Raw genomic sequence first — 26,032 nt, forward strand, 5'->3', positions numbered from 1 at the left:
CACCTGACAGATCTCCAAACAGAAGTCCATGCCTTACTGCATTTGCCTAATTAAAATGCTCAAAGTATGCAGTGTAGTTATACATTCACACAGGTGTTTCTCAGAGTGTAATGTGCGTGTTCATCACAGCCATCTCCAGAGTGCGTCGGTAGATTTAGATATATAGGATATGTGCTAAATTACTGTTGAGGAATACCTGTCTTAAACATTTTTTCTTAAAAAAGTAAAGCAATTTACACGAAAGGATAAGCCTGACATATGTACTTCACCAAGCAGAGTTAAATTTATATTTGTTTGCATGATGGTAAGTCTGAGGATGCTCCAAACGTTTTCTGAAGCAAGATAAAGAAAAGGATAAAACATTGCTAACTGCATGTGTGTGTGCGCGTGTGCGTGCCGCTGTGACCTGTGCCGGAGCTGCTTGGGCGGAGTGGTGGGCCAGAAGCACAGGATGTTGGGGTTTGGGAAACAAAGTGAAGACATGAAGGCCTGCAGGAGGAAGAAGGTGGCCAGGGGGAGAAGGCAGAGTGGGTTGCGGGGAACGGCTTAGCTGCCAGACTCTGAATTCATCTAAATTTGCTAAGCAGATAAATTTAAGGGAGTAACTGTTCACGTTACCCTATAATTCCTTTTTTTTTTTAATTAGGATTCAAATAGGTATTTTTTTTGATACCTTTAATATTAAATGCCTGAGGGATGTCAGTTAAGAAATCTAAAGTATTAGAATATTCAAGTGTCATAATCAAAATTCTCTGAAATTAATGTACATATTAAAAATACATTGCATAATGCTTTGCGTGTGTCATCATCGCTTAGAACCGCTCCCCCTCTGTTAACCTGAACCCTGAAATGGCCCTTGCTGACCACACACAGCCTCAGACTCCACGATTCCCATGCTCCTCCAGAACCCGTTTTCCTTAGCGTAAATTCTGCTTCCAACACCACCTTTTCTCTTGCCCTGTCAGTTCCCATCTGGTCTTACGTGCTCCCTGCCCCCACTGTGTGTGACTGCCCTCTGTACCTGCCTTACTATGCCCCAGCCCTGGTAAGACCCTTAACCCCTTGGGTTTTCTTTTCCTAGACTTGCAGGAGACTGAGGAAAGTCATGTTCCTGGGTAGTTTGGAAGTAGCATGTGTCAAGTGCCTGGCATGGAGTACGTGAGATGATAGCTAGAGTCCCAGGCCTGTTGTGATGGGTCCCAGGTTCCCCTCCAGTGCTGCCTCTGGAACTTCCCCTCCTTCGACTTTATACCCCATAGCACCGACTACTTAAATTTCTCAAACATCAGTCCGGTTTTCATATGCCTGTCTTTGCTTATGCCATTTCCGCAGCTGGGATGTTCCTGCCCCCTTAACATCTACCCAACACCTGTTCATCCTTGAAAACAATACTCAGATGCCACTTCCTCTCTGAATCCACCCACTGCCGTCAAGTCAATTCCAACTCATAGTGACCCTATAGGACGGAGTAGAACTGCCCCATAGAGTTTCCAAGGAGCACCTGGGGGATTCGAACTGCCAGCCTTTTGGTTAGCAGCCGTAGCACTTAACCACTACACCACCAGGGTTTCCTCCTCTGAAGCAAAGCTAATTACTCTTTTCTCTGGCTCCCGCCTCTTCCTTGTGTGAATTTTGGTTCAGCATCTGCACACACCCTCTCGTGGATCTCTTCTTGTGCTCTGGGTCCATCCCCTCTAGTCCATTGTCCTTACTCAGCCTTTCCTTCTCCACCAGATCCCTCCTCTCAGCATTTAACTCTGTCAGACCTAGCTTCCTCTCCAGCCGACACAACACAGTGCCTGAGATTGCTCACGTCGGCACTCTTTCCTTAAACTCAGCATTCCCTCTGGTTCCCCCTTCCCTGAAATAGTCCTTTCGAAGATTACTAAGAACCTACATGCCACTGTATCAGAAAGGAGTAGGGTTTAGTCCTTATCTTGACCACTGCCTCCATAAAACATTCTCTCCTTTTTGCCTCTGTGACAGCACAGCTTCCTGGTTTTTCCGCCTTTTCAGCTGTGTTCCTCCTCATCCCTTTTGCTGGCCATCCTCCTCTCTCTGTAAATGGTGGAGGCCCTCCTCTCCTCATCTTCACACTCCTTCTCCACAGCGTCTGTGGTGCTGTCAGTGCCTTCTGTCCTGAACCCCAGCCATCTTCCCCTCCTGTCCTTTCTACATCCTGCAACCAGATAAATTTTTTTGGAGTCAAGTGCCCTCACGACTCTGCTTTTTAAAGCTGTAGTTCATTTTCCATTGAAAAGTAAGCTAAGTAAGGTGGCATTCCAGGACTTCATAGTATTAGCTATTCGTTAACATTGGTTAATCTCTTCTTGACTGCTGCTCACGGTAATACGTCCTTTATACACAGTGTCATTTACTCTTTACAGCAACCCTATAGGGCTTAATGCTCTCACTTGACAGCTGAGGAAACTTGAAGCTGAAAAAAGGTAAGTAATTTACCCAAGGCCACAGAGCTAATCCATTCTGCCCTTGATCATCAGACAAGACCGCTTTCCACAAACACAACCAAGTCTAACCTACCCCACAAAATAGACGTTCCCTCTACTCTCATGCTTTCGGAAGCAGTGGCTGTGTAGGCTGTCGTGGCCTCCTTATCTGCCCCTAGCCTTGCCTTTCAACCACCTCATTTCCTATTCCTTTCCTTAATACAATATCATGCCCATGAAAACAAGGGGATAGCCGTTAATCCGTTATCTGCACACCCTCGGGCCCTGGCGTGATCACGCTGCCTCTTCCCTCTGGGACGTCCCTACTCTTTACAGCCTCAAGTGGGCAGGTCCTGGTCAAACTTCTCTCAGGTCTCACTTCAGTTGACTCTACCTTCCCAAAATCCTGATCTCCAGATCTTGAAAGAACCTTTTCTTTCCATAAATTCCCACTGTACTTAATCTATATTTATTTTATGGCATTCTCTATCTTGTGTTTTATATTATCAATAATTACAAATTATAAATACCATTTGGGAGTACCTCCCCTGCTAGCTTCTTGATGATAGAAATGGTGACTGATTAATCTTTGTGTTCTAAACGATAGCTTGATATTTAAATTAAATAATGGAGATGAATTTGCCCTGTAAGTTTGTTCTTAAACCCCATTCTGAGAGTTTCTGTTCAGGTAGGGGGGCTGTGTTGGAATATTAAGGAAGGTGGACTTTCTAGACATGACCACAAGGTGGCACAGTGACTGCAGCGTTCTGGCATCTGTTGAGGGTGGGCCAAGTCAAGAAAGAACAATGTCTTCTTGATTGCTGTGTACTCAGGAGAAATCCAAGAGAATTTTCAAATTTAAAGCCTTCAGTCAATTCCCAGTCATTCACAAAGGTTGAACAGATTTCTTGCACAGATCCAATTGACCAGCAGATGAAAAGCCTCCCTCCTTCCCTTCTCTTCTTCCTGCTGCTCAACAAATATTTGAGTGTATCCTATATGCATGCACTGTTCTAGGCACTGGGGGTACAGAAATGAACAATAAAGGGCACAGTGCCTGCTCTGGTGGAGCTTACATTCTGCTGCCTTCACTTGGGCCCCTCTGGAGGTATTGGAGGCATAACCCTGAGTTTCCTTGTTCCCTTTTGTTGCTCCTGAAGTCACCTTTTCCCTCTCCCCTAGCATGCGTTGATCCATAGTTTTATATTTTCCAAAGAGGTTTCTGTTCAACAAGCAGAAGGACCACCAGTCATTGTATTGCAGTGACTAATTTTGTTTTAGCCATGATGACCTGTGGGCTAGGTCATAGAGATAATAAGATCAGAAGTATACTTTGCCGAATGTCACTTTTAGTTATAGATCTCTCGTTCTATGTACATGCGTAGTCTTCTCACATGGAGCACTCCCATGATTACCTATGACTACATCAGTAAGTTATCCTACTTCCCAGTTACCCCAGTTACTCAAGAATTGACTGTGTTCCAGTTTTACAGTTAAAGATACTGAGGTTCAGAAAAGTCAGAAATTATGTACACTGTCTGTCTTAGTCATCTCGTGCTGCCATAACAGAAATACAAGTAGACGGCTTTAACAAAGAGAAATTTATTTCCTCACGGTAAAGTTAGCTAAAAGTCCAAATTCAAGGCGTCAGCTCCAGGGAAAGGCTTTCGCTTTCTGTCAGCTCTGGAAGAAGGTCCTTGTCCTCAATCTTCCCCCAGTCAAGGAGCTTCTCAGGCACTGGGACCCCGGGTCCAAAGGATGTGCTCTGCTCCTGGTGCTGCTTTCTTGGTGGTATGAGGTCCCCCACTCTCTGGTTGCTTCCCTTTCCTTTTATCTCTTGAGAGATAAAAGGTGGTGCAGGCCACACCCCAGAGAAACTCCCTTTACATGGGATGAAGTTGGCGACCTGAGTAAATGTGGTGGTACAATCCAACCCTAATCCTCCTAATGGGAAATTACCATCACAGAATGGAGGACAGCCGCACGATACTGAGAATCATGGCCTGGCCAAATTGACATGTATTTTGGGGGGGACACAGTTCAATCCATGGCACTGTCACAGTGGTAAATACATGAAAAATACATACGTATCGTTCATCCCATTACAACCAACGCTGGTTAAATTTTTAAAAGAAAAAAGGACACAAAGTCCAGTACTGTGGCGGGCAACTATAGATAAATTTGACATGCCCTGTGTCAGTGCTAACAGTAACCGTTTGACAAAGTGGACCTAGTATAAATTTACTCTCCCATGGTGCCTTGGCTACTGTACTGCTCTTGAGCTGTGTGTTGCCATATCAAAGTAGGGAAGAGGACCAGGGGCATGGGAGCAAGCCAGGGCCTGTCCTGCTGTGGAGAAGGGGGCACCCAGTCCTTGAGTTCTCCCTCCAGGGCTTCAAGAAAGGACCCTGAGGCCTCACATTGCCAGGTTTGAACCTCTGTCTGTTAATTACCTGTCAGAAGACAGTGCAGAGACCTAAGTGAGTTTTTAATTTATGAAGGTCAGATTTCTTTTAGAAAATACCAACCTGAATAAAAATTCAGAGGAGAATCACCTCCTGAATTCCCTGAGAAAGCAACAAGGATTGGTGGTTTTCTAAATAAACATGCAGCCAGGGGTGAGAGTGGGGGAAGCAAATTGTATAGGAACCTATGTTTAGAATAATTTGTAAATTGTCAGAATAGTTTAAAAACTGTAAGGCCCTGGTGGTAACATGACTTATGCAAGGCTTCTCTGCCTACTTCTGGTCCCATAACTCCAGTTTCTCTCTCTGGCTCTTTGCTCTAAACACAGTGAATTGCCTGAAGATACCCAGACCCATCACAGATTCTGATGCCCTCTACCTGGAATACACGTTCTTTTGTTATCTTGGCTTGCACGTTGCTTCAAACCAATTAGCAATACCAACTAGCATGGCATTTCTTCTCAAGGCTACTACTAATGAAACCAATGTAAAAGGTCTGTACAGAGACTGAACTGAAATGCCCCAGTGGGTACTTCCTTTGGCATTAGATAAATGGAACTGATCCCAGACTGTTAATATCTATAGGCCTTAGTTCTAGTTAGGCTGTATTCCGGGAGCCTTAAATCACGGAGTGAGAAGTACCAGTCTGTGAGACAACAGGTGAGCTGCCCTGGCTTCCTCCAGTGTGACAGCTGAGAATGTGGCTGTAAACTCCCCCACTCTCCCCCACCCAACCACCAAGATGCCCTAAGGACTGAGTACAGCTCTTCCGTCCTCTCCCTGCCCCCCCTGGACGGGAGGGCAACGAGAGATTTTAGTCGTTTTGAGTCATTGCCCTTACAGAGCCAGAACAATTTCAGTTTGTCAGTTCACAGAAAGGTTTTGTTTTTATATACTTCAGTAAATTCATGTGAAGATTTGTTTCTCTTATTAATTTTAAGTTTTTTTCAACAAGAAAAATTGCCATCCTTTTTTGCTGAAATAAATTTTTCTAATTACAAATGTAAGATATTTAAGGGTGTTACTGGGGGGTAATTTTAATTGTGTACTTTACGAAATTGGAGTCATCATGTATATATACTTACTCTGTCACACGTTTAAAAAGTTTGACATAATATCGGTATTTTCCCATTTGATTTAATGTTCTTTAAATGCCTGGTTTTTAGCAGTTGCTTAGTATTGTGTCATATAAAAACTAAAAACCAAACCCGTTGCCATCGAGTCAATTCCGACTCAAAGTGACCCAATAGGACAGAGTAGAACTGCCCCATAGAGTTTCCAAGGAGCACCTGGTAGATTTGAACTGCAGACCTTTTGGTTACAGCCGTAGCACTTAACCACTATGCCACCAGGATTTCCTTCTTTCATATAGACATACTTTATCCCCTTTTATCAGACATCACCAATTTTATTCTTAAAATATACTTTGAACATCTCAGACTTAAATTTTGTTTTTTTGTCTTTTGTTTTTGCTTAAATTTTTAGAAATAGATTTATCAGGTCAGCGTGTATGAACTTTCTAAAGGCTTTAATTACGTATTTCCACAATATGTTCCAGAAAAGTTTCAACAATTTACGTTCCCACCAGCAGTATCTGTGAGATTTCTTTCTTCGTGGCAAGTTTTGTTTGATGTCAGTTTTTGTACAATCTTCAAGAACACCCTTCTCCTCTTCACCACAGTGGCTAGTCCAACCTTCCTGCTGTCCCCAGGCCAAGCACCAGGCCCCTCCCTCCTCCTCAGCAAATAGACAGTCCTTCTGCCCTGGCCTCTTCTACCAAAAAACCTTACCAGGATGAACATACATCCCTCCTAGGTCAGTAAAGAAGCCCGTTTTCTTATCCGAGACGAAAACCTCTCTCTCTGTCAGCCCCATTCTGCCCTGTCTCCTTAAGAATGGTCCATTTTCTTCACTGACTCTTTAGCTTCAAACATGAAGGTTCTGTAGTCTCTCCCCCTCAGGGTCCTGCTTCTCCTTTAGCTACCACCCTACTTTATTCTCTTCTGGTGTTAAGCTCTGAAAAACAGCATCCTCTTACTGTAAGTCATTTCTGTCACTCAGCTAGCTATAACCTTTTAGATGGTTCTCTTCCTCCTCCTCCTCTCATTCTGTCACTCCGCCCACCCCACCTCACTGTACAAGCTTTCTTGTTGAAGTTTTTGTCTTCATGCCTGAATGGTGAACACTGCAAGAATTGTGGAGTAGCTCTTAGCAGCTTTATCTTTTTGTGGTTTTTGCTACCTTTTTCCTCCTCTTTGAGGCTCCTCCTCTACTCCCCCTCCCCATTTAAGTTACATAGTTTGGTCTCACAGTGGTGGGCTTTAGGCTCCGACACGAATTAACCAGTAATTTGGTTCAAATCTGCCTGTATGACAGTACGGGCAGTGCTGGACAGTGGTAGAATTCTTACCTACCACGCATGGAACCCAGTTCAATTCCTGGCCAGTGCACCTCACGCGCAACCAGCACCCATGTCACTGAAGGCTTGTGTGTTGCTCTGATGCTGCACAGGTTTCAGCAGAGCTTCCAGACTAAGACAGACTAGGAAGAAAGACCTGGCAATCTACTTCCAAAAATCAGCCATTGAAAACCCTATGGATCACAGTGGTCTGATCTGCAACCCATCATGGAGATGGTGCACGACCAGGCAGCATTTAGTTCCGTTGCAGATTGGGGTTGCCATTAGTCGGGGCCACTCAAAGGCAGCAAACAACATACAAGAGTAGGCCTTACAACTCTCTCCCTCTTCTTAATCTCCTTTGTTAATATTGCCAGGCACATAAGTGGCCTCTCTCATAGGAAATGCTGGTTTTTGCTGGTTCTCAGCTCTCTGTTTCGTACTACTCTAGCACCTGTCTTCTGTATTTCACTCCTATAAGTAATCCCTGTCCTCTTCCATCCCCTCCTGTCCTCCTCTTTCCCTCCCTCCTCCTCTTCCCTGGCCATCCCTGCCCCCCACCTCTCCCTTTCCCTTCCTCTCCCCCAGTGCTTTTGATGCATCCCTGTTTTTATTTGGAACCCTAGTGGCACAGTGGTTAAGAGCTCAGCTGCTAACCAAAAGGTCAGCAGTTCAAATCCACCAGTCACTCCTTGGAAACCCTATGGGGCAGTTGTCTGTCCTATAGGGTCGCTATGAGTCAGAATCCACTTGATGACGAGTTTGTTGTTAGTTGCCTCACTTCTTCATACTGGTTCACAGGTATAAGATGCCCTAGCCATGTGGGCTTCAGTGTACTTTTCTGCTTTGAATCCTTACAGCTTCTATAAACTGGATCACGCTACAGCCAGACTCTGTAACAGTCTGCACTGCAACCTGAGTCCTTGCGCACACAGAGTTCAGGCTAACTACTGGCTTCCCCACCTTTTTTTTACTTCTCAATTATGCATTTTTCAAGACGAAAATCACTAGAAATCTATAGCACTGCATTATTTTCATTTTCTGGCCTCTCTATGGTACTAGTCTAATACCATATAATATTGTTTTTACTGTCATTTGTCACTTTCTAACACTGTCTTATGACAAGTTTTATTTAGCAGTTGTATTGCTTAACTAGAAATAAAGTATCAAACGGTCACAACTGGCCAGTACACTCCTAGAGAACAGGGATTGTGTATTCTGTATTCTCAGTAATTCAAATGAACACCGTATGTACTGGGTGTCAGTAACACTTACTCAATCATACTAGAGTGGTAACCGTATATAACTGGCAGCTCTCTTGGTTAGTGCCCGTATAGGCAGGTCTTCATTGTCCGCCCCCACAGAGGAAGCCTGAGGATAATCCAAAGCATTGATTACTTCAGAATACATCTTGGTTTTCCTTGTTGAAGCCGGACTTGCCTCGGGATAGTCGCTTCAAAACAATAATAGTCACATCATTACAAAAACAAACTAACTGGGAGCTGAGAAATTGTCCCGTCTCCTTCTGTCTCTGCCTCTGGCCTTGAGTTCTTCGTGGTTTGCATCCTTCCCTGTGAATGCATGACCTGGTCTCTAACCGATGAGAAACACTAATCTGGGTAGAATTTCTCTGTGAGCTGTTTTTAGAATAAGATACATACCTCAAGAGGTTTTTCTAAAAACTATTACAGTGAAAATAGTGAATGTGTTTAGAATACATAAAAGGAAGTTAGCGTATTTGAGAAATGACAGTCAGCTTGGAATAATGTTTTACCAGATAAAAATACGAATAATGTACATAATCTAATTGTGATTCTCAGGGGAAAATATACAAATCTAAGGACCTTGATGTGCTTACTTTTCATTTTTTAACGTACAGTCATGCGTCACTTAGCATCCACAATACATTCTGTGAAATAGGACGTTATGTGATTTGGACCTTGTGTGCACACCATGTTATATCCTCAGTGAAGCTGTGTGGGATGCTGCTGCTGTCCCTAGCGCTGGCTTTGCTGTGTTTGGGAGCCATGATGCACTGCATGGTAATATTTTCGAAAGAAAATTAAACAGAGAACAGTACAACTCTCGAGGCACGTGATACAGGAGATCAGATGCTGCTGCCTAGGAGTCGAAGCACACACTGATATATGGTAAACTTTTTATTTGTAAGTAGGGAAGGTCACCTTAAAATAATGATAGAAAGTACGATACAGTGCATGCATAAGCCAGTAACAGGTGTTTATTATGACGATCAGGACATAAGCGTTATAGGTTACATATGTACGGTACTATTATAGGCCGGCAGCACAGTTGCTTTGTATACAAGAGACATGAGATACCCATGTTTTGTGTGGGAAGCCATCGCGTTCGCTACATCACTTAACGTCTGCTGCGTCCTGTTCTCCAATTGGGATTTCTGACCTCTGTTTTAACCTTACGGGACCGTGAACGTGTATGCGGTCGTACATTGCCTGAATGGACATCATGCAGCACGTGAATGTGCTGTAAATGTTTTATTTGTTTTACATTTTGTTTCTAACAGGATTTGAGGTAGATTTTTCAATAAAGTCCAATGAATATGGATAAGTAATAGTGGATAAAAACCAATATGGCTCATATACCATTAACCAGATTGGGTCTGAGTTTTGGAATTTCAACTAACTCTTCTTTTCTTTTTAGGTTGCCTCTTGGTGCTGCCTTGGCGTTTTTGGCACCCAGAATGCTTCATTCTGTGATGGTCTGTTAATAAGGGTACCTTGCTAGAATTTGGAGCAGGTAGGTGGCTTTTATCATTATATGGCATGGCTTTCAAAGTTTAAGTTATTCCAGTTTCTAAGTGATCTAAAATATACTCTTCAAAGCTTTGAAAAGCATGCCACATAATAAGCATGCCACTTACTGTTTGGGGGTCAATAAATACGTACTGTGTTGAGCAGGACTTCACTGATAGTGATGGTCTAATAGAAGGCTTAGGATAATGGCAAAGGGCAGTCTTTCTTAACCTGCGCACAAAATGCTTGGCTGCTGTAAAACGCTGATTCACTCATATTCCCCACATACTCCAAAGATGATCTCTTAAACTCTTCCTTCTCTGAATCTGCTCAGAGTGGCAGAGTATCCCATGCTGTCACTATCTTTTTCTATCTGCTGAGAAGTATCTGGTTAACTGTGGGCTGGGGTGAAGTTAGCATGACTCGCTGGGGTGAGGCAGATGCTGGACAAGGAACCCAGAGGGGGAGACAGCGGTTAGCATTGTTGGAAAAGGACACAACACAGGCATCCAGATACCCCAACTCGTAGATGCAGCTCAGTGGTGCAGAATCTAGGTGTGGGGATACTTGGAAATCCAGGCACACATGGATTTGGTACGAGGTAAGTCTGTCAGCAGGGCCCCCTGCCCCTTAGAATCTCAGAACCAGACAGGTTATCAAGAAGTGAGGCCAAAGCCCAGCCTGGAAGGGTCAGAGCCTGGTGGGCAGCACAGGTGGCTTCGAGGACCAGGGGAAGATGGCAGACAAGCCCCGAGCCCCTGGAAAGGGGAACGTAGCCTGAGAACCAAGAGGGGCCTCCCAGTGTGCATGAACAGGCTTTATAACCAAATAAAAGATAAATAAGTCAATTTTCTAATAAGCAAATGTTCTATGTTGGTTAGGCATTAAAATCAAGTTAGCATGAATTTTTAGCCATTTATATATTATGAGTAGTTTTTGAAATATAAAGTCGTTAATAGTTTTTTAGTGTCATGGATTATGGATTTTTTCTTTTTCTATTTCATTGTCATTTTTAAACTTTTTAAATGAAGCTACTTTTTATACCAGCTAGAAAAGGAAAAAAGTATTTAATTACTTTTACTAAGCCGAACTGTCTATACAGGCTTTCTTATTGTTGAATCTCCTGTACCTGTAATCAGTCAGATTTTCTCCGATTTCCATCCTCATCCTCACCCTCACATTTTAATTTCCCATGAAGAACTTTCACTTTAAGATTCTGAATTTTACTTTTTCCTTTCTCTTTTCCTTAAAACTTCATGGACTATTTCTAAATGATAAATCATAATCAGTACAGATCAACGGAGCTGTGGAATAGTATATTTGAAAGCAGAAATGTTCTGAACCTCAGGCCAACTGAGTGCCATCCAGGCTTGTCTCACGTTTGCATGTCACCTGCGGGCCCCGAGTCCACCTAGCTTCCGGAGACCCTCCCTGGGACTCAGAAACAGTAGGACTCCCAGATGGTTGTGTTGCTCCCTGACCTCCAGACTTCCCCTCCCCTAAGACTGACTAACGATTTAGTTCTATGGGGCTTGTCTTCTGAGCTTGCTTTGTAACCGACTTGAGATTTCAAGAACCCCAAAACATGTTTTCCTACTTGTTGTGATTCATGAAATTCCTTTAAAGGGACTAAAGTTCCATTCAACAAATATTTCTGACACGCCTCCTCTTTGCCAGGGCACTGTAAGATGCTGGAGGTATACAGGTGAGTAATAGTCTCTCCAGAGATGGCTTTATAGTCCGGAGGGAAAGACAGGGCAGGCAGATTATTTCAAGAAGAGCTTCCCAGTTCACATTAGGGATGAAAGGCTTTAGTGGTCAGGCTTTGAAGTTCATTCTCACTCAAGTAGAATCAGCCAAGTAATATAAATATCAAATCTCTTCTGATCGTGAAGGCTGGGAGCACAGGGGACCTCAGGAGATGGATGGAGGGAACGGCATCTCTGACTTGACAGTTTTGTTTAGAAATGATCCTATTGATCTTCAACTCTAATAGAAGTGGTTGTTTCCAGAGCAGTTGTATCCTGGACAACCACATGGGTTTCTCTTAGGGAGGACAGATTGATAGTACACGTGGACCCTTGACTGGATGTGGATTCTGTTTTCACTACATTTTTTAGTGCTGCTCAAGAATCAGCACCCAGACTTGAGAACATTTATATCAGGTTGTATACCATAGTAGTACAAAGGAGTCCTGGTGGCGCAGTGGTTAAAGTGCTGGACTGCTTTCCAGAAGGTCGGCAGTTCGAAACTACCAGTGGCTCCTCAGGAGAAAGATGGGGCACCCTGCTCCTGTAGAGATTTACAGAAATCCTGTGGGGCCACTTTGAGTCCGAATTGACTCAGTGGCAGAGCGTTTGTTTGGTTTATATCATAGTACAAGCCCATATCTAAAGTGTACTTTACTTTCAGATGGCTTAAAACTAATTCTCTGCGTGAGCTTTTATAACTGACTTTCTTATCACTTCCATTATCATGTGTGCTGATTTCTGTCTTTCCTTTTGATTTATAGACAAATTCAGTTTCGGCACTGGCAAGTTCAGACATGAAACCTGGGTTACCCTGTACTCATGATTTTAAAAGCACTTTTTAGGCAGCTAATCATAATCTGTCCTCCAAATGTGTAGGGTCCTTCAGTGTATAGCTGGTGTCAAACATTTTTGTTGTACCCCCAGAAATTTGAGTGGTTAGTGGTGATAAAAACAAAGAACTCATCACAATTTAGGATGTATGTGATTTTCAGATTGAGCTGACCTGTGAGCTACCTACTTTATGACCCTAGCCAGAGTACCAGTATTTTGGAAATGCTGTATACAAAAAAAAAGCCAAAGAAAATCTCTAAAAATAGTTAAAATGTTGATTAAGCAGTCTTACCTCGTATTCAGATACAGTTGGCGGTTCTTTGCTCCCTCTCAGGCATCACTCCTTCCCTTTTGCACAATTCCTGTCTCATTTCCTATTTTAATTACCTTGTGTAAAGGGAAAAAATGCCCTGGTGTACCGCTGATCTGTATTTTTCATTTATTTTGTGAAGAATTTATAGTCATAGGGAAAACATCCCCCACATGGTGGATAAAATGGAATTCTAGCTTCTAAGTTACAGATCATTAAAAGAGAAGAAAATTTTTTTATCCTAACATGACATTTTTGCTCAATAAAATTAATTAACCAAGGAAAATATTTCAGGATTGAAAGATAAAATTTGCTTTACTATTCCATTTTCATCAGCTTATCTACTCATTCCCTCTCTGGGTATGCTAGAAAACTTAAGTAGCTAGACCCCGGTTCAAGGTGGCCAAAAAGGACATTCTGATTGTATAAAGGGAGTCCCTGGGTGGTGCAAATGGTTGGTGCAGTCAGTGGCTAACTGGAAGACTGGAAGTTCATGTCTACCCAGAGGCGCTTCAGAAGAAAGGCCTGAAAAATAAGCCACCGAAAACCCTGTAGAGCACAGTTCTCCTCTGACACACGCGAGATCACCGTGCGTCGGAACTGACTAGACGGCAGCTGGTTTTAATTGGACAGATAAAAGAACTGATGTTGGAATTTGTTGGTTCCATTTTGGAAGCTTTGGTTTGTTTGTATTCTTAAAAACAAATAGGTCTGCTCTTTCCCTTCATTTCTCTAACTTTTATATATTGAATATAAGACATTTGTAAATATCAGTAAGGCTAATTTCTACGGTAAGTTTCAAAAGGGTTATCCTAGAATTAGATTATAATGGCTTGCTCAAAATAAGTTGAAAATACCAAGTATGCTAACTTAAAAAAATCTATCCTTATTTTTTACTTATTTTAGTTAGCCATGACATCTAACATAGGAAAATAAATGTTGAATTTTCATTATTCTGGGTATAGAGTAAGTTCTCTGAGTGCCTGCTTGGACAGGTGGCTCTTGGCCTGCCTCCTGCTTCTGAGCAGGTGGCCTTTCTGTTCTGGGGATCAGCAGCCCATTTAACCCTCTGACCATCTGGCCATCCTTCCTGCTCCGTGCCCCCTGGAGTACAGGCACCAGGAATGGGGGCTGATTGATACCACCGACGTTGTACTATGTCAGTCAAAGAATGCTTGTTTTCTGAGGCGAAACAAGTATTTTAGACATCTTTTTTTATTATAATCGCTGTTGTTTTAACTGAAGACTTTACAGATAGCTGTTAGGATTCAAAAAATACCTATTGGCGTATTTCGATTATTGGGCCAAATCGCACCACCTGCATTGGTTTTGACTTGAATATGGATTGTTTATATTCTGCCGCATGTCCACCTGAGTGACTGAGCAGGCCTTGAGTTCATTGTGGTGCTGGTAAACAGTTGCGGGGTTTTTTCTAATTTTTTTTTTCATTTGCTCAACAATTAGTTCACTGCCTTTTGTGGGAAACAGCAGTGAGTAAGCCTGACAGGGCCCCTGCCCTGTGCTGCCTGCCGTCTGTTTTTAATCCTCTCAAGTTTTAATAGTTTCAAGAGTTTTTTTTTAATTCTTCTCTAGTCAGTGATTTTTTTTATGGAGATCAAGTGCTGTAAAAATTTCCAAATTATCATTCAGAATCATTGATGTTGTTTAAAAAAGTGTTCTTAAATGTGTGGTTGCCCTTGCCTCAGAATTGACCATCTTCACGTTATTCAAAGCTCTGTTGTGCTTTGTGGAGCCCTGGTGGTGCAGTGGTTGGGGCATTTGACTGCTAACTGAAGGGATGGAGGTTCAAACCCCCCACCTGCTCCAGGAGAGAAAGATGTGGCAGTCTGCTTCCACAAAGATTTACAACCCTGGAAACCTGATGGGGCAGTTCTCCTCTGTCCTGTAGGGTCTCTATGAGTCAGAATCAACTCGAGGCAGTGGGCTTTGATTGTGTTTTATAAAAGAACCCTGGTGGCACAGTGGTTAAGTGCTTGGCTGCTAACCTAAAGCTCAGCAGTTCGAACCCACCAGCCATTCCTAGGGAGAAAGATGTGATAATTTGCTTGTGTAAAGGTTACAGCCTTGGAAACCCTATGGGGGCAGCTCTCCTCTGTCCTGTAGGGTTGTTATGAAACAGAATCGACTCAGTGGCAATAGTTTTTTGTTTTCTTTTGTTTTATTGTGCTTTATACACATTAAAGTATTAACTACTGGTGAATTTCCTTTAGCAACCCACCTTATTTGCTACATATGAAGAGCCTGTTTTAAGCAAATGTTGACATTTTCTGAATTTTTTACTAATGGTGTTTTATGATTAACGTAAAAGAATAAAGATATGATTATCAATATCACTTGCTCTGAATTAGAAAAGTATATATTTGACTTTTAATTTAAATACGAAAGAATTATCGATGCAGGTAAGTGTTATAAAAAATGTATACCTGTTTGCAGAAATGAATATCAGAACTATGGAATTTAAAATAGATGAACAGTCTCAGTGCAGGCCTGTTAGACCCTCTGATGTGTATGATTCCTTTTTCTTGTTTTAATGTGTGGGTCACTGTTTTAGAATGTAAAACAGAGAGAGATAAACCCATATGTGTGCGCACACGCACAACATTCCCTTTGTTTCTGTGCATGCAAAGTTGCCCTGGAAAAAAATGCTTGTTTTGGTACCAGAAAAACTGGAGGAGTCTTCTGAAGTGCTGTTTCATCTTAGAGTGATTTGAAATGGGTATATGTACATTTGTTATCTTGCTTCACAATTCTGCAGACCAAGGCAAAGAAGAACTTTCATCACTTGAAAAGCATAGTAATCAATCCTTGATAAATTATTTAAGAAAAAAGGTGTGCTGCAAACTTTTCAGAATAGTAGTCTTGGTACTTTTAAAAAGTTTTTCCTTAATCCTATAAAAGAGTATACAAATAATTTTAACATTTTAGTTAGGATTACATAAATAAAAACTCTGTATGTTTTTCTGTGTGTATTATATTAAGCCAAATAATAATTAACTCTAACCATCCCCTGGTTTCCTTTGTTTTGGTAAAAAATTAGCAGTCCTTTAAAATATTCGTTAACTCATCAGAACTCACAATCACTAGGTTGCGTTTAGGGAAAAGTCACCATGACTTTGGAATTAGGTTTTTGGTAAAATGAATGAAAAGGATGGTTTTATTTATTATTTTATTTCAGGCTGTAAAATAAAATATATAGCAGGGGTAATTTGTAGATTACTGGGCTATCTCAAAGCAAGATACGCAATTTTAAACTACATTGAAATACCTAGACTCTAAAGTATTTTATTATAAAATGCCATTTAACAGTAAACAAAGAGAAATTTTGTGAATATATTTGAGATGCAGTAAAATTTATATTTATGTATTTATATTTGTCAGTAAGAAAGAAAAAATATCAATTTATTATTAGTCAAGTTTGGTTTTACATTTTTTTTTCTAATTATTCACGCAGACATACTAGTTATTATTTTAACTATTATTTGAATTATTTAAAATCTGTTTTATAAACTGAGTAGAAGAAACTTTTTAAGAAGTCTTATATTTGTTTCCTTTTGGGGGATTGCAGCTCTAATAGAGAAAATAGCCACTGTCCACTAGTCTTGTCTTTTAAGTATAATAAAAATTCATCCCCTTGCAAGCTGGTTGGCTAACCTGCACTTCTCACAGAATATGGTAGACGAAGGAGTGAAGTAGGAGCTTTCAGGCATAGGCTTTTTCTTGACTGTATCATATGTGCTGTCAAGTTGTTCAGCTTCCCCGAACTTCTCACCTCTAAAATGGCAATGATGGTAACTGCCCTCCACCTCTCGGGCTCCTTGACTTCCAGGGAGGAAATAGCGATGAAAACACTCTACATTTGTCAGGTATTTATGTGATTAAAATAACATAATACACAAACTTCCCATTCTTAATTAACCCTACCCAAAACTCATTATGTGCCCTGGGCAAGTAAGTATTTACCAAGTTAATTTTATTGTTTTGCAACTTTAATGTGCAGAATCCAGTTCTTCCGTTTTTATGCATGCCCTGTGCTTTACAGAAGAATAGAGCTTTGGCTGTAACTTTTTAAGTATCTTTTATTGCTCTAAATTTTCATTTTTCTTCTCCTTTAAAATACGAGAATAATGCTGCTGCTTTCAAATATACCCATTAGTATTTTTTAATGATGCTTGAATGTCCTCTATTAAATATTTATGCATCATCAAATTCTTAAAGTATGTGAAGATTAGATTTCAGGGGAAGTTATTAGATTTCTGTTTAGAACTTTAAAATTATTTTTATTTAACCGTCATTTTTAATTCTTTTGTTATTTTAACTATTCGGGGTGTGTGTGTGTACACGTAAGAGCCCTAGTGGTGCAGTGGTTAAGTTACTGCTTAGCTGCTAACTGAAAGGGCAGTAGTTCCAATCCACCAACTTCCAGCCTCTCCACAGGAGAAGGATGTGGCAGTCTGCTTCCCTAAAGATTTACAGCCGTGGAAACCCCGTGGAGCAGTTCTACTCTGTCCTTTAGGGGCCCTGTGAGTTGAAATCGACTCGGTGGCTTTGAGATATAATCGACTCGGTGGCTTTGCGATATATATATGTATATGTATGCATGTTATGTACGTGTATATGTATATGATTCTTATTACAACATATTAAAATTATATATATTTCAAGTTCTTATAATCATGATTTCTGAATAGTTCATCATTAAGATATTCAGAGGTTATTTATCTCTCATGCCCTGTCATCTCTGTAACAGATAATTCTAGGTTGTTCTGCCTTTTAACCAGTATTGTTTTCATGTTTACTTCTAGAATCAAGAATTATTTTTTAAAAGAATTATTAATAAGTTGTGTCTATGCGTGTTTTAGTCTACTAAAGATCATGCTGTTAACAGGCATTTTTAAGGTAGTTTAACATTTTGCAACAGTGATCTCTTAAACCAAGTGATGGTTTCTTCCTAATAACACCCCCTTCTCCTATCACAAACCTATACTTAACTTCCCTTGCATGTTTTTGAAACCTGAAGAGTACTGAGTTGTTGCTACATCTCAACAGTCCTTGCAGCATTCTGAAAAGTAAATTGGCAGGTATTGCAGGTAACAAAAGTGAGGCTCAGAGGAGCCCGAGTTGCACAAGCATGTGCAGTGTGGGAGTGAGTACTTCCATCAGGACTCTGTTGTTTTCTGGTGAGCTTTCAGATGAACTCTCAGAGAACTCTCTGTGTCTCTTCCTTAACATTATTCAGCTAAATGATGTTTTGATGAGGTTTACAAGCAGTAATCCTAACACTCATTTCTCATAGTAGGCAAGTTAGATTTTTAAAAAAATGAATAAATAAAATTTGGGAAAGAAGTGGGGAGTCATTCAGCATCACAGATTGCCATTAATCTAGGTAATACTATTTTACTTTTTATTTCTGCATTTGTTTGGTCATATAAATGTGCTTAGAACTAATAAGAATATGCAGTTGGTGAAAATTAATGCATGACTCATCAGCAGAATCTGGAATGTAAGCATGTGCCATGAAATTGCAATTCTTTTATCCTTTATTTTCCATCGTTTACACACTGGTTCCATTTAGAGTATAGTCCATTCTTATTTTTTGTTTCCCAGATTGGCCAAAATGGGAAGGACTGGATTCTGCTCTCTTCCACAAAGAGTCAATGGGACTGGCTAAGATCAAAGTCTGAGACTTTTTCCACCTGCCATCAGGTATGCATTGAAGAGAAATCACTGCTGTTCTGTGTGTATGCCTTTAAAGTGTTTGAGGGATATACATATTATGAATGTAGTCTCTTATTAGATGTTGAACTCTCAACCTTATGTTTATCCTACAGTTTTAAAAGCACCTATGATAACTAATTTGAGTTTTGTAATATGTAAAGATAAAGACATATCATTAGCCATGAAAAAATTTCAGCTGGTCTCAGAAAAGTGTAATATTTGAAATCAGTGCCGTTCTTCATTGCTCAGTATGTACATCCAAAGGTAACAGAATTCATTTGTTACTTCATATTGAGTGTCATCAAGTTTAATGTAATCAGGTGTTTGCATATTGTTTCATGGTGCGCTTTTAGTACATCTTTTTCAGTAACTTAGAAATCATCATTTTTTTCAACTGGAATTCTCTGCCCAGTATGGTTGGATCTTGTAACACAATAATAACAGATATGACCAGTCTTTGAAATATTTTCAGATATTACCTATATATAGGAATTTAGAAACTGTGTTTTGTGTTGATTTTGCAATTGAGAAATTTTATCCGCTTGTTTCCCACAATGTTCTAAATAGGTGAATAAAAGGATCATATTAGGAAGTCAAATCATCAACATTAATTTTTTTTCCTGCCTTGGCAGAATGCTTTCTACCAGTTTAATGTCATTAGGCAATAGCAGAATAGCTAGCTGTGTAGATATTTCTGAGGGAGGCAGGGAGTTGGATTAATTGTATTAATGTCACTTTTAAACTAGAAGTGGGGAGTGTTTAGATAATTTTGACAGTACAAAGGCCGTGCCGTTATCTGCCTACTGAGGAAGAAACCACAGTTGAAATAAATACTGATTAACTTATCCATATGTCTTATTTACTACTTCAGTCTAATGAGCGGATAATTGCTCTCTTTTGCCTGTTTAGTGACAACCTCTGCATCAAAACACTATAGGAGGATTTATTGTAATATACACTTAATTTTACAAAAATGTGGATAATTTAAAGGGCTGGTTTGTTGTTAGTTGCCATCGAGAAAGCTCTGACTCAGGACGACCCCATGTGTGCAGACTAGAACCGCTCCATTGGGTTTTCAAGGCTGTGACCTTTAAGAAGCAGATCACCAGACCTGTCTTCTGAGGGCCCTGGGTGGCTTTAATTGGCCAGCCTCTTGGGTAGTAGCCCAGCACTTTTAGACCCCTGCAAAAGTTTAAATGGAATCTGTGAAAGAAAGTCCGTATAACAGACCTACCTTGTGAAGGCAAGTATCAATCTAATGCAAACCGCAAGTGATATACAGAAGTTGGTTTTTATTTTTTTCTAAATATGTAATATGATGAAAAATCCAATTGATTTTATAGTAGTTTTCAATTTAAAAATCAGATATTTTTGAAGAGGTTGCAGGTATTATCATTTCTGTGGCCTCTTAGAAGTGCACTACTGGACTAACATTTACAAGGCTTGAAGAGTCTTAACTCTTCTCTCAGTTGGATCTTTGGGGAGTTGGTTTTCTTCTTCTGAGAAATAATGTCGATAAAACTATCTCTTGTCTAAGAATTTTCAGAGGGTTCAATTTGACCTTAAAATTTTTGTTTAAAAAAGCATTCCATTTACTGTACAGTTCATTCTTTCTCACAAACACTGATAATGAATTAAAACCCTTTTGACCAATCCGAAACACCTCTGTAATATTGTGTTCTTGCCTAGATATTGTGCTTTAAGCCAAAACTCCCAACTCGAGTGCAGCATGGGCGTTGCAGGTGTGTCAGAACCCTGACCCCCTCAGCTCTTGGGGAGGCCTCAAGGCTCTCTCTGGTTTATCAAGTAACCTTAGCATGCCTGGTGAACATAATGGTCTTCTGTAACGTGAAAAATGCTGAAGAAAATTACTTCAAGCAAATCCCTCCCTCAGCATGACAAGGAGCCATGATCCTCACCTAATAAAACATCAGAAGGTTTTGCCATTCAAGGGTGCATATCTCTTAGGAAGATAAACCCTTTCTACACTTGCATTCACAGGGCCCTCTGGGTGTGGTGATGCTGTATAAAGGGTAAATTTTCACTCTGGGTGGTGTGTTCAACTCTTTCAGGCCTCTCGTGTCAGTGCGTTAAGAACTCCTTCCTTGGGCTCATCAGTCCACAAGGTGCCTGAAAGAGTTGTCAGTTATCTGTATTTTCCCATAGCGCAGAATATGACTAGAACTGATGTACACTAATTAAAATCATTTTAGACATTAAGATATTTGCTGAAATATTTTTTGGTTTTAGTCAGATTCATGTTTTCTAATCTCTTGTGAAAGTTGAAGCTTAACGATGCCACTTCTAGTGTTGAGTTTTCATGTTTCCTGAGTGTTGCCTAAGTCACTACTGCTATCATGAAGTACAACACCTTTCAGGTGAAATTTTGGGGTATGTGTGAACTGTTCATCCTGAGCAATGCATTTATGTGTATTTTGACAAGTTTAAAGAAACCTACAGATATTACATTAGACCAGCTGAATCAGTTTTATGGTTTCTTTTTTAATTCAAAAGCATCACAAAGCAAATAAAATTTTTAAAAATTAAGTTTAGTTACAAACTAGTTGTTTCTTATTTTTTTTTCCAGTCCCTTTTTGCTTTCTTTTACGACCACATGAGACTTGAGAAGCCACCTAAAGCTAAATCATTTAGTGGAGTTGGGCAGTTCCCAAGTGTCCAACAAGAAGGCCTGGTTTAGGCTGCGATGGCCACTGTCATTCCTGGTGACTTGTCAGAAGTGAGAGATACCCAGAAAGTCCCTTCAGGGAAACGTAAGCGTGGTGAAACCAAACCAAGAAAAAACTTCCCTTGCCAACTGTGTGACAAGGCCTTTAACAGTGTTGAGAAATTAAAGGTCCACTCCTACTCTCACACAGGAGAGAGGCCCTACAAGTGCATACAACAAGACTGCACCAAGGCCTTTGTTTCTAAGTACAAATTACAAAGGTATTCAACTCTATTTGTCTTTCAGATTATATTTTCTATTATGTTGGCCATTTTAAGCCATTGTAAACGTATGTATTTGTATACACATTTTTTAGTTGATTTGCAGAGAAGAAATGTTAAGTAGATAGACATTGGCTAGTGTTTAGTATTCTAAACCACCTGCTTTTCTGTGTTAGTTGCTTTGAATTTTTTTTTAAATAAAATGCTTAATGAGAGTAGAATTTCCATTTGTACAAAGACATGACTACAAGGAAAGGGTAGGAGCTGAGAATTTGTGGTTATGGACATTTGCGTGAGTATATTCAGTCTTGCACACTTGCTTTTGTAATGATAGATAAAAACCAGCGAAAACTAAAGTGGCAACTTAAATGACTCAGGTTTTGCAATGTTTAGGTATGTTAACCATCCTTGTGGTGTACTGTAAGTTAAAAAGTTTCCATTGTTAAGGGAATTCTGTTGTAGCATAGTAGTTTAGCTTCCATTTGAGAAGTGCATACATTGCCATTTTTGTCGTAATAATTACTTACAGAATGTATCTGTGTTTAAAGGCACATGGCCACTCATTCTCCTGAGAAAACGCACAAGTGTAATTATTGTGAGAAAATGTTTCACCGAAAAGATCATCTGAAGAATCACCTACATACACACGACCCTAACAAAGAGACGTTTAAGTGTGAAGAATGCGGCAAAAACTACAATACCAAGCTCGGGTTTAAGCGTCACTTGGCCTTGCATGCTGCAACCAGTGGTGACCTCACCTGCAAGGTGTGTTTGCAGACTTTTGAAAGTACAGGAGTGCTTCTGGAGCACCTTAAGTCTCACGCGGGCAAGTCGTCTGGAGGGGTGAAAGAGAAGAAGCACCAGTGCGAGCATTGTGACCGCCGGTTCTACACCCGGAAGGATGTCCGCCGGCACATGGTAGTGCACACTGGAAGGAAGGACTTCCTCTGTCAGTACTGTGCACAGAGATTCGGACGGAAGGACCACCTGACTCGACATATGAAAAAGAGTCACAATCAAGAACTTCTGAAAGTCAAAACAGAACCCGTGGATTTTCTGGATCCATTTACCTGCAATGTTTCTGTGCCTATAAAAGATGAGCTACTTCCAGTGATGTCCTTACCTTCCAGCGAACTGTTGTCAAAGCCATTCGCAAACACTTTGCAGTTAAACCTCTACAACACTCCGTTTCAGTCCATGCAGAGTTCAGGATCTGCCCACCAAATGATCACAACTTTACCTTTAGGAATGACATGCCCAATAGACATGGATGCTGTTCATCCTTCTCACCACCTTTCTTTCAAATATCCCTTCAGTTCTACCTCATATGCAATTTCTATTCCTGAAAAAGAACAGCCATTAAAGGGGGAAATTGAGAGTTACCTGATGGAGTTACAAGGCGGCGTGCCCTCCTCGTCCCAGGATTCCCAAGCATCGTCATCTAAACTTGGGTTGGATCCTCAAATTGGGCCCCTAGATGATGGCGCAGGGGAGCTCTCCCTGTCAAAAAGCTCTATTTCTATTAGTGATCCCCTCAACACACCAGCGTTGGATTTTTCTCAGTTGTTTAATTTCATACCATTAAATGGTCCACCCTATAATCCTATATCAGTGGGGAGCCTTGGAATGAGCTATTCCCAGGAAGAAGCACATTCTTCTGTGTCTCAGCTGCCCCCACAGACACAGGATCTGCAGGACCCGGCCAGCACTATAGGCCTCGGGTCTCTGCACTCTCTGTCCGCAGCCTTTACCAGTAGCTTAAGCACAAGCACCACCCTGCCACGTTTCCATCAGGCTTTCCAGTAGGATCCTGGATGTGGATTTATCTCAGAAGTATACGTGCAGTCCTGCCTTAGATGACCGTTTTTATTTTAGTGCCTACTTTAAGACAACATCAAAGGTTCCGCTTTTGTATAGCACAGTTTCCATTAAGCCAGTATAAAAGAGAAATTAGCTTTTTGAATGAGCTTCAGAACCATTTGTGTTCAGTTATGTTTACCTGGGTATTTTGTCCTAATTCACTGCCAATTGTCATATTTTAAAGTCATTTTATTTTTTTTCATATAGGAAAGCCATTATTATTAGTAAAGTTTGATAAATCCCATGTTCAGATTACATTTAGACCTTAACATTTTAATTTTTGTCCAGGAACAATGGCTCCAGCTTTTGACATTTGGCTCATTTAAAGATTTTACAAAGAATGTAAATTTTATAAAATTTATATGAATAACCAGAGAGTTTAAAAATTTTTTACTAGTCTCTAAATTGATTTGTAATCAAGTGTTTCAGGTGAAGTAAGAATCCAGTTTGGGAGATAACACCTTTTCCTAGGTGTATCATAATTTCAGGTCAGTATTTATATTTTGAAGACTTGCTATTGTCTGGCTAAAATATTTGCCGTCCTTATTACGAGCACATGAGGAAAAAACAAACCTAAACACAAAGCATCAGTATTTATAGGAAAAAAAAAAATGAGACTTCTAATAAGGAGACACGGCATTGCATGCTACCTAATAGTTGACCTTCAATTAGTACACAGTATGTTTTGCCATGTTTCAACCTTCCTAACTTGCTGTCTTTCCATTTAATAAGATTAACAGTGTATGGCATTGGAGTCTTCAGAGTCAATGTGTAGCGCTCTCTAATCGTTTCCACCTTCCACAGCCAAAGGATTGGTCAAGTGCGGATAGAAATTTTGTATTCGGTTGTCAGTCCACAGTTAGTCAGGAATCTGAGAGCCAGGGTGGAACTACAAGGCTTGGGTGTGTTTGTCTCTGCCTGTATCATGTGATAGACACCTGAGCAGTAACATAGATGTGAGTTCCACCGTTAAACTTGGAGACCTGCTAGGAATTACATCTCCTGTCGGTAGGACTGAAAGCCGGGTTCTTTAGAGAAAAAGTAAAAGCACATTGCTTACATCGCTTCCTGCTGAATCCACTACTATGCTTTCGTCGCCTTAACAGCCAAAAGCAGAAAACAAAAACAGCCCTGCCACATGCAGGGTATCTTTCTTATTCAGTGTTAATTCATCTGCCCTTGCAGTTTTCGGATGGAAAATTTAAAGTGAAATGCATTAGGAGACTATTTGAGGAAATACCACAAAGTTTTAAATGACTAAAAATACATACAGTAAGACCCCACTTTTACACATCTCTGGGAAATGGTGGGAATGTTGCAAATCAGTTGAATTTGTAGAGGGGAGATGAAGTAAAACATGCAGTGTCTTAGTTAATGTAAAAATAACACTCAAGAATATTTTGTTCACTGAGTAAAATGGTTATTATGGGCTTTCCTCATGTTAGACAACTGCCATAATCTTCTCCAAGGTCAAATTATTATAGCCTTTCTAAGTTTCAGTATGTACATCAACCTAAGAAACATATTAAGCACTTATTAACACCTTATTTTAGGACCTTGTCTGTCGGGGGGTGGGCAGGGGAGGAGGTTTATTGAAGAGTATATATCTCTTTAAAAAAGAAAACATGAAAGAAAAATATTTCTGAGCACTCATTAGCCCTATATGGAAGCTTTTTTTTTTTTTTTCCTTTTATAGGGCCAATTATCACTGCAGATTGAGATGTTTACCAAGAATTTCTAAAAATGAGTGCATATTACTGAATATAAAACATTATTTAAAAGATTTGGGGATAGTATAATTTGTGGAGAAATGTAAATTGTAATAATGTAAATGGGGGTTTCACTATATATATACACACACATATGTATCGCACTTCATAGAATCAAAATTGCTCTCAAGGAGTTTTGGCTCCTGATACTTTATCATGCTCCTGTTTTTTTTTTAATCCTAGGAGCAGTAGTTTTTATACTTAAGTATTTAAATTTTATTATGAAAAATTACATTTTATAATGAAAATCGTGTTCCAAAGGCATTAAAATTATATATATTAATAAGGAAATGCGTTTTTAAATTTTTCAAACTGCTCCTAAGCTTTTGGTTAGGAGAATATTTGCTCTGAAAGTAGACGTTTAGCTCTGCTTCATTACAGCTTCCTTTAGTTTCTGTGAAACAGATTGCTTACCTGAATCTTTAGTTGAATGATTAGTGTTCAATATTGCTTTAATCACCATTAAAAAAAAAAAAAAAAAAAAGATAAAAGAAGTTTGGTGACAGAGCACAAATATATAGAAAACTTACTTTAAAATATAAAAAAAATAGCAAGTGTGGAAGGCACTGCTTTATTCTGTCTAAAATTTGCTTAAACAGAAGTCAAATAAATGAACTGAGACATTGGCCTTAGTAGGCTGTATTTCACTGCTAATATTTTTTTTAAGTACCAGGATTTATTAAATAAAGCATTTTGGAAATGGGGAATGGTGAAGAAAAAAAGTATGTATGTAGTGTGTGTGTGTGTA

The 26,032-nt window shown here is 40.1% G+C and overlaps 1 protein-coding gene across 3 annotated transcripts in view; it reads left to right on the forward strand.

Annotated features, from left to right (window-relative positions):
- PLAG1 (PLAG1 zinc finger) overlaps positions 1 to 25,441 on the forward strand; it is a 41,384-nt gene extending 15,943 nt beyond the window's left edge. Inside the window, exons 2-5 of one of the 3 annotated variants that reach the window (XM_049860092.1) lie at positions 9,990 to 10,085; positions 18,599 to 18,697; positions 21,297 to 21,655; positions 22,204 to 25,441. In XM_049860092.1, the coding sequence (XP_049716049.1) occupies positions 21,414 to 21,655; positions 22,204 to 23,461 (1,500 nt within the window). In that variant the 5' untranslated portion in view covers positions 9,990 to 10,085; positions 18,599 to 18,697; positions 21,297 to 21,413 and the 3' untranslated portion in view covers positions 23,462 to 25,441. The remainder of the gene's footprint in view (positions 1 to 9,989; positions 10,086 to 18,598; positions 18,698 to 21,296; positions 21,656 to 22,203) is intronic. The other 2 variants (XM_049860091.1, XM_049860093.1) reach the window with 2 other exon arrangements.
- Positions 25,442 to 26,032: the final 591 nt, after the last annotated feature.

Source organism: Elephas maximus, chromosome 19 (assembly GCF_024166365.1).
Source record: "Elephas maximus indicus isolate mEleMax1 chromosome 19, mEleMax1 primary haplotype, whole genome shotgun sequence".
Classification (NCBI taxonomy): Eukaryota; Metazoa; Chordata; class Mammalia; order Proboscidea; family Elephantidae; genus Elephas; species Elephas maximus.